This window comes from Brachionichthys hirsutus, unplaced genomic scaffold, assembly GCF_040956055.1.
Source record: "Brachionichthys hirsutus isolate HB-005 unplaced genomic scaffold, CSIRO-AGI_Bhir_v1 contig_696, whole genome shotgun sequence".
Classification (NCBI taxonomy): Eukaryota; Metazoa; Chordata; class Actinopteri; order Lophiiformes; family Brachionichthyidae; genus Brachionichthys; species Brachionichthys hirsutus.
This window is the reverse complement of record NW_027180387.1, coordinates 94,087-103,330: the sequence shown is the minus strand read 5'-3', so window position 1 is coordinate 103,330 and position 9,244 is coordinate 94,087. Positions and strand designations below refer to the sequence as shown.

Genomic DNA, 9,244 nt, shown 5'->3' with positions numbered 1-9,244 from the left:
GTTAAACCAAAGTGCAAGGACGGTTTTCCCTCAGGAATACCTCTCTCGAAAACAGAACTTCCAAAAAGCAAGTTGCGCGAAGTGGCCTCTCCCAAGCTGTCGAAAACTCTTTCGCATCTTTGGAGGCAAGTTTCCATAACGCACCATCTGTCTGTTTCAGAACCCGTTCATCTGTAAAAAATCACTGGAATACACATTTGAAACTCATCTTCCAAGTAAAATACATTTTACCTGTTACCTTTTAACAGTATTCGGAGTTGTTGGGACAGTAAGTCACAATAAGCACGTAAACGTAGAATGCAAGATTCTCCTGAAGTTGTTCCACCGTGTAAATTAGTCTCTGTTAGAATCCTCAGATTAATAGAGTAATTAAGAAGGGCCTGCAGAAATATTCTAACACCAGTGTTGATAGATTTGGATTCCTTTTTTGCTGAGTACAACTTGAATTAAAATGAAAAGATAAGATTCCTCATTTGTAATCCGACCCAGGCTTCCAGAGGCCACCCAGTCCCGTTCCTAGACGTCCGGCCCCCCACATAGCAGGATTCCATCTAGACGCCATGGACTTTCAAGATGACTCTCGAGGCTGGCGCCTCGACATGAACATGGTCATCATCTACATCTTTTCAGTCAACTGGGTCATAGGCTTCTTCATATTGTGCTTCATTTGCTACGTCTTCTACCCTTCTTCGTGACAGCTCTGCCTCAGATAACGGAGCAGCATGACAAGGAAAGGCTAAAGACTATTTTCATGGAGGGTAAATCTGAGCTGCATGGATGTAATGAGAAGACAATGCGGCGTGAATTCCGCGCAGTTGGGATGGCGTGCTGTGGTGAAAACAACAGCGGGACCAGCTTGTTGGCTCCCATTAATAAATGATTTAATTGGAGACATGTATAGGGGCATGCTTGGGAATGCAAGGTTCTCTGCTCCCTGTCTCCAAGTGATGCACATTAAATGCTGGTTGCAAAGATGTTTTGTATGGAGAGAAGCCCTACAATACTTCAGAATGAACACAAGTGTTAATCCCATTATAATAAAAACAAAAACAAATGAATAACATGTGATGAGTTTTAGGCGGATTTTTATGCGCCGTGAATAAAATGGAAGATTTTTCATCATTGAAGTTGATGCCATTTAGGCTAACACGTTCTGAGATGAAATAAGGACACTGATCAGTGTCCTCGAAGGACACCGGTGTCCCAGCAGGGACAGTTAACTATAACTAACTGGACAGTTTGAGGTCAAAATCAGTTACTTTTTTTGCGTGATGATTTTTGTCTTTGCAACATTTTGTTTTCTCAATGGTAGAGAGCTCAGAATTCTATCAAAGCCTCCCCTCTTCACATTAGACCTGATGCTCTTTGTAAACTATATTTAATACAACATTTAAAAGCATCCACCGGGATGTTGAACTAATCGATGATGCGCATTGGCTGCCAAAGGAGGCCAGTGGGTTTCATGGTTGGAAACCAACTGCTCCAGTCCTTTGGGTGCGCAGCGTTGCCATCTATTGAGCCACGTCGGGCCTGTAGCAGCAACTGCTTGTCTTGCGTCCTGCCTCTCCAAGGTTAGAGGCCCGCCCGACGCACTGGCATCCGCTCGAAGGAGCAGACGCAGGCGGGCTGGCATCACGACCGACACGCAGGAATGAAGTTTTCTTGAACAATCACACTTTCTTTGACACAGAGGTGTAGGTGCGGAGCGCAGAGGAGAAAACGATCGTTACCGTCCGTCTTTATTGGTGCTTAATGGAAACGCGTAAACATAAGAAATGGTTGCATTTGGAGAATATCAGTGAACGCGTCGGTCTTCTTCCGGCATCGGTGCGTCAGAGAAGACGCCTCAGCTAGCTGGACGCCGGGTTTGGGGCTGGGAAGTCTTCACTGCGCACCGTGCGCTGCTGCCGCTGGAGTGAAGGTGACTTGCGCCCCGTCGCAGTGAAGGCAATGCGGAGAGGAGTCGCAGGCGCTCATCCGGTGCTTCCGATGCGCGCTGAGGCTCGTCTGGGAAAAGATTTGCTCCGTCTCCCGCACTAGAGGGGAAGGAACGCGAGAGGGACAGACTGAGCAACAACCGTAATTGAGTTTCGACCCAGCCAGGAGTTTGGCGAAGGTAAATCGAGCGTAGACAGAAGAATAGGGTGAACAGTCGGTGCAGGGGTGGCGCGGAAGGAAGGAAGGAAGGGAAACGGTGGCGGACTTTGTGGGGTAATAAGACAAAAAAAAAAAAACCGTTCTGCATTAGGGCTGTTTTCTTAGTGGATGTGTATGCATGAGTTCTGCATCGAATGGGCGCAAAAACCGCCCCAGACCCGCTGGAAATCTCTTCCAGATCGGAAAGCCCCCTTCCCGAGACGCACAGAGGAGGGAGAGCACCGAAAGTACCCGCAAAGCCCAGCGCGCCGTGGCCGACTGCAGAATGGTAGGTTTGCGGCACGGCAATGCCCGCATGGTGCCTCTGATCGATGCTGCGTTATTCTCTAACCCTTCTTTGTCCTAAGACCGTCCAGCATCCCATGCATGAAGGATGCGCAGGCGACAGCTGTTAAAAAAAAAATACTATAAGCATAAAAATAGGCTTTGTGAATTTGCATCGCTTTATCGGCAGTGAAGCCAAGCAGATCGCCTCGGCGTGGACGTGGACGTGGACGTGGAGTGTGTGGTGAAAAGCTCCTGGTGGAGATTTGGGACTGATTTCTGAAATTCCGTGAATTGCACCATCGCCTCGGAGGCGTTCGCGCTGTTGGCGCACGAGTCCCGCGTTTTGACAGATGCAGGCAGGAATGCTCGTTTGTGCAGCTTCACGCTTTCATCCATCAGTGAACGTCATGGAGCCTCGCCGCCTGCCGACCACGAGCACGAGGCGGATGTTATGCCACGCAAGCTGCGCACACAATGCGTCTCAAGCTCACGCAAACATCCAGATTTAGTCTATTTGGGACCCATTAAAAAAATCTATTAATGAATATGCGCTATAACCGAGAACTAATTGATGGCAATGATTCATATTTTATCAGAGATCAATACGCTTTGGTGAACTCAATGTTTAAGTTGCGTCTAGTTGCACCAGCAGTGACGAATCATTTGTCCCCAGTGTGGAAAATAATCATCATAGTATTGCTCAGGGGTTTTGCTGGACGTCGAGCTGTGCTGGGCCACGTAGGCACCATCACTAAAACTCAAGTCATAAAATGTGTTTTACTTTCTCCGAAAAGAAGTACAGACAGAGATAAACGCGAAAAGAGATTTATCTTCATGAAAGTATTTATTTCGGCTTCTATTGTGGACATTATGTTTTGTAATGAAACCGTTATAGTGTGCATACAGAAATAACTACTAGTTATTCAACTATTGTGAAATTATATGCTTCTGCATTTCAGATTAAATATATCGTAAAAACATACCCAACACAAAGTCCAAACTCGTGTTCATTTTCTGAGTCTCTTACGCGTTCTATTGCTATGTGACATCACAACAACAAACATGTAAATAAAAATTATTAAAGTGATTATTTATGGTGGTGTAGTGGTAGGCTCCAGCAGACCCGTGACCCACAAAGTGGAGAAATGGCTTTTTTTAGCTATCATTTAAATCGCTTCATAAAAATGAAAACAAATCAAGTGAGATATTTTATTATTTGAGCCCCATTTAAAAGGGGTCTAGGTACACCCCTGGTAGTGCTGCCTGGCATTTTCTAATCTACTGCATTGACCACAAAAGGAACTTCTTTACAGGTTCTCTCCACTAGTTCTCTGGGAAATAATATATTTTTATGCTGTTTTAATGTGATGCAGATCGTCCAAGAGTTTAATACACTTGTGGCTCTGTACCGTGAACTGGTCATCTCAATCGGCGAAATCACCGCCGACTGTCCCTCTTTACGGGCCGAAATGCTGAAGACCCGAACCAAAGGCTGCGAAATGGCGAGAGCGGCACACCACAGCCTCTCCTTGATGTCAGGGTGAGTGGGTACACTGTCACGGTTGTGAAAATGAATGCCTTACAAATTTCTCTCAGGGCGTGCAAATGCAGCAAAAGGGGTGCGCTGCAAAAATGCTGCATCTAAAGTTCTAAAGTTTCAAATTTTACCTCACAAGCATCCCTTAGTTTAGGCTCATGTGTAAAGCCCTGTGTGCTACCTTCTAAAGAAATCACCCAGGACTGTGACAACAGTGAGAGAGGAATGGGGCGGGGGCGGGGGGGAGGTTGAGAAAACCGAATGAGATCAGCTTTCACTAACCACAATGTCTCTAATTGCTAAAGTAGGTGGGAAACTGCTGCACCGTGAATCAATCGCAGCGGCACACTGTAACTGACCACTTGCCATTAGCAGCAGTTTAAGATGTTCGTGTCTGAAGTGGAACGCTTCCCAGGATGAAAGGCCGGATAATGTGGAGCTGAGGAGGTGGATGTTGGGGTTTAAAATGCACTGGAAGTGTGGCGCCGGTGTCTGTGTTCGGTTACTGTTGAGAGCATTTAGATGCCAACATGCTTTGTTTGTTTTAATAGCTGATGTTGCGTGATCATCCCTGTTAGTTTGTTTGTTTGGCAACAAAATATCTTGAAAAGTTGTCAACAGGTTTAGATTGGATTATTGTGGGTGGATTTTAAGTCAGGTTGTGGATGCAGATTCTGGGTCTTTTTTTTTTTTTTTCACACAATGACACAATTGCATAAAGAATAATGGGCTAATCCAAACAGAAATAGCCAAGCAACGAACACTGACAAGCTCTCTCCCTTCGTCTTCCCTCTGAGGCCGACTGGTAAACAATTGTTACAGGATTTTGTTTTGACGTATGCTGGGAACTATTTTCCTATTGTTTGGGTTTTAGTGACAGTGGCGTTGGCGGCGGTTTGCCTTCTCTGAGTGCTTTCTCGTTGTTGGATGTTATTGTTTTCCACTTTGCACGATATTTATAACAATCTAAATCCTTGTTTTTCATCAACAAATATAATTGCAAAAATACTGTGTATTATGTGTCTCGTTTAGATTTAGGGTTTGGTTGAAGATTTGCGTTAAACATCAGTGATAGTAGCCTCACGTTCATTGGCTTGGCCTGCATCCTCCTATGACTATTGAATATAGAGATTTTCTAAAGCAGACTAAAACCAGGCACCAGGTTTACTCCGGCTAGCGCCCCCTTCTTGACCGACCTATGACATCACTGAATGCTGTCCCATTAAACTTTTCCCGTAATGTTTATAGGGATGGGCTCAGAATATTTCAGCTCTATCTTCTGTTTCCGGGCTCAACAATTATTCCACTTGCTATATCTGTGCCGCAGTTTAAGAATAAATATAGATTTCTGCGTACATAAACCATCTCTTACATGCATAATAAAAACAACCCATAAAGTATGGATCCTTTATACCAGCCACAATAGTGTCTGCTGCGTATTTCCTGTCACGTGCAAACATGAATCACACAATAACCTCTAAATAGATGCTTTTTAATAACAAGTCTCCTTTAATAGTAGCTCATTTCAATCTTTGGCGAGACAGTGCAGACCCATTATGCCCTTCCCTGTTCTATTTCTAATATGTATCTTGTAATTATAGAGCGAGATGCACTTATACACTTGCAGTGTATAAGTTCTTGAACTTCCTGCTGTTGATATAGAAATAGAAAGGGTGCAGCATCTTTAGAGGGAACTCAAAGTTCCCCGTGATAACAGCAATCACAGAATGCTACCCCGTTTAACAGGATAGCGCTGATGACAGCTGTGCTTCTGCGACACATCTATAGCAGGCAGCACTGTGACAAAACCAGGATCGGAAGAAGACCAAGCTCGCCTTTGGAACAGAAATGCAACGGCACGATTCGTGTGAGAAATATTCATACCAGGTGGAAGCTTCACGCCTTTCAAGCGCTGTCACTTTCACATGTGATATCACACCCACTGAACATCACCTGCTGCAGTTTCCCCTTGAACAACAGATATATGGATGTGAAGCTGCTGTGGTGTCGATCAGCTTTAATGTAATACACATTTATTGTTTAACGTATTAATTAAATAAATTACTGTTAGCTCATGATTAATGGAGACTCTCATTTAATGGTAGAATTCACATGTAGGAGAGAGGTGTAACACCACAAATTCCTCCAATCACAAATTAATTAATGAGTAATTATACTCATTCTGTGCAGGCAGTTGCCTCACAGCAAGAAGGCCATAGGTTCAAGTCTAACTTGTGGCCTTTCTGTGAGGCTTTTGAGTGTTCTCCCCGTGTCTGTGTGGGTTCTCTCCGGGTTCTCCGGCTTCTTCACACCGCCAAGAACATGCAAATTAGGCAAATTGGTTACACTAAATTGTCCATAGGTGTGAGTGTGTGTGTAAATGATTCTCTGCCTTTGTGTGGCCCTGCGATGAACTGGCGGCTTGTCCAGGGTGTACCCTGCCTCTTGCCCGTTTACTGCAGGGATAGGCTCCAGCATGCCACACCACCCGGTAACGGACAAAGCGGTTCAGAAGATGAATTAATTAATTAATTAATAAAGTCAAAATCAGTAAATTCTGTGAATTTGTCTTTATGCCTTAATCTGACTTTTTGCTCTGTTATTTCTAAATGTACGAAATCATGCTCATCATTGATTGATTGATTGATTTTAGACCAGCGGATGCGGAGATCCACCCTGAGATCTGTAGGCTCTTCATCCAGCTGCAGTGCTGTCTGGAGATGTACATCACTGAGATGCTCAAGTCTGTCTGCCTGCTGGGCTCCCTGCAGCTCCACAGGAAAGGTTGGTGTAGGAACAAGCCTCATGGCATCGCTTTTTATCAACTTCACAATAGAGTTAGTGTGTAACTTTAAATAAATGAAATGAATAGTATCGGCTCTCCTTTGTTCCAGTCATGAAATTTGAATGACACCAGCAACTTTCTTAATGCGCACTTCCCAACCAGTTTCTTTATTAGATCAGAAATTAAAATTATTATTATTATTATTATTATTATACTAATATTATAGTATTAGTATTTAAAAAACATTGCATTTTTGTGAACAGTTGTAAAAAAGTACTTTAGCCCATGTATGCTTGGTACGTTTTAATGCATGCAGCGGTGATACATGTTAAAAGCTTGTTACACTTTACATGCCAGGTAAGGATCCCTGTGGTCCTCCGGGGGCTGACAGTAAGACCGAGGACAGCTCAGACATCCCCATCCTTGAGGACACCTCCTCCTCCAACACTGACTATCCTCACCTGTGCTGGCTGGTGGCCACCGACATAGAAAATATAGAAAGGTAGGCGGATGAAAAACGTCCTGTGGCTGATGATGTGTCCTTTACATCCATTTGTTTCTGCGAAATAGACACAAGAACATATAAGACCTGACTTGTGTGGTTGCAGGGATATGAGGGAGATGAAGAACCTTCTCAGTAAACTCAGGGAGACAATGCCTTTACCGCTGAAGAACCAAGGTGAGGTGGAAACTCAAACTCACAGGTTTGAACTTGCACATAAGGGGTCCACACACCACATGATTAACCACTACACCAGTCTCGCAGCCGATATGCTTGCGTTTTGGGAAGGGTTTTTTTTGCATCCGAGTCATTTGATTTTGAACCGATACCGAGTCCCGATCTGTTACTTCTATAATACATTCTAAAAACATTTAAATTAGAGTGAAGAAGCAGATCCAGGATGTCCCTTATTTTTTTGTTTTATTCATCTTATTTCAACATTTAACTCTTAAACGGAGCACTTCTGTGGCGCAGCTTGAACATTCAAGTAATAAATGAAATACTTTTTTCACTTTGGACTTGGACTAGTGCAACAGGAAATATTAAATACGAATACTTTAAATAAATTGAACAGCACCTCAATCGCAAGGTTTTTGTCATCCACTTCAATTTGACGGCATTCAACCAATAGTAAGGTGTAAGGTGACTTTATTTGTACCCGAAGGCAGATTTGGTTTACAGCAGTTACACTCTGCTGCTGGTTGCAGCGTGCGCAGCGCATGCAATGTGGGTGAAGTGTCTTGCCTAAGGACACAACGACAGTGTATCTCCAGATCTGATAAAAAGTAATGGAAATAATAACTGTAACTTGTGAAATATGGCAGTAAAAGCCACGTTGCGTGAACATTGTTAGAAAAGCATGGTTCAAAATTAACAATATAAAACAGATACGGATTTGACCGAAGCACATAATTTCTTAAAGGAAATTTAAAAAATCCCTTACGTAATGAAAATATTAATATCTTTTAATTACTTTTTTTTAAATGTTTAATTGAGTCCTGATCAGGAGTTAACCTTCGATTCCAATCGAGTCTGAACGCACGCGATTGGGCCCGATTTCTGAACACGTGATCGGATCGGAACATCTCTATCTAATAGTTTTGTTTCAAAGTTTTTAGTGTGACATATCCAGTTGGTTTACATTGTGATACTTGAAATAATGGCAATGTCATGAGGCAAAACACAAAGCAAAGCAAAAGCTTAAACGCTAAAATGTGGATCTCCAAAGATAAAAATTAAAATAAAAATGAAAGAAAGAGTGTGTTGTTCCTCAAAATATAAAAATGTCTGATTGGATGTTGTTTGTTTGCGGTCTTGTGCCCAGATGACAGCAGTTTGCTGAACCTGACTCCCTACCCACTGGTCCGACAGAGGAAGAGGCGGTTCTTTGGGCTCTGTTGCCTGGTCACCAGCTAAGGGCCTTGCCTTGGTGGGTAGAAGGCAGCAACAAAGACACCATTACCCACTGTCCTTCACCACTTGTGTCTCCCACCAATCTATTACTGCCATTTTCAAATAAATTGTCTTTATTTCTCTCTTTTTTTAAGGCTCTCCATTTTATAATTTTATTTTGTAATACAAATAAGAATTGTAACTGCATTGTAATGAAAACAATAGTCATGAACATATATTTTAAAATATTTTGCAACAAATTCTACTTTTTTGTTGAATGAAGTCAGATATCTGCTTGTTCAATGTAAAAACGAATGAGAGGTCATTTGAAAAATGTTAATGTTCGCTTACTTAAATGAGTGTATGAAATGAGGATTCGTGTTTAAAAAGGGAATTTAATCATTTGTTTTTTTCAGATTTAATGTGATAACTTAAGAATATCATCCGCACATTCGAGGATGGCCCTTATAATAGCAAAGTTATACATTCGTCCAAGCTGAGAGGACAGGTTTGTGCAGTTTGTTGTGTATTACAGTCTCAGTTTCTTGTCTTTCTTCTCAGCTTACTTTATTTTGTCTTCCATAAACTAAGAACCTGTACCCAA

The 9,244-nt window shown here is 42.7% G+C and overlaps 1 protein-coding gene across 1 annotated transcript; it reads left to right on the top strand.

Moving 5' to 3' along the window:
* Positions 1–2,275: 2,275 nt before the first annotated feature.
* On the top strand, positions 2,276–8,664 carry LOC137914442 (regulator of G-protein signaling 7-binding protein A-like). The gene is made up of 6 exons (XM_068757993.1): positions 2,276–2,425; positions 3,798–3,964; positions 6,615–6,745; positions 7,104–7,248; positions 7,355–7,425; positions 8,573–8,664. The coding sequence occupies exons 1-6, from the start codon at positions 2,276–2,278 to the stop codon at positions 8,662–8,664; spliced, it is 756 nt and encodes a 251-aa protein (XP_068614094.1).
* The last annotated feature ends 580 nt before the right edge of the window (positions 8,665–9,244 follow it).

What these genes read in the sequence shown, in the direction of transcription:
- LOC137914442 (XM_068757993.1), top strand. Translation starts at nt 2,276, where the DNA reads ATGAGTTCTGCATCGAATGGGCGCAAAAACCGCCCCAGACCCGCTGGA. An exon ending in CCGTGGCCGACTGCAGAATG is followed by an intron (nt 2,426 to 3,797) that starts GTAGGTTTGCGG and finishes AATGTGATGCAG; the next exon opens with ATCGTCCAAGAGTTTAATAC. An exon ending in AGCCTCTCCTTGATGTCAGG is followed by an intron (nt 3,965 to 6,614) that starts GTGAGTGGGTAC and finishes GATTGATTTTAG; the next exon opens with ACCAGCGGATGCGGAGATCC.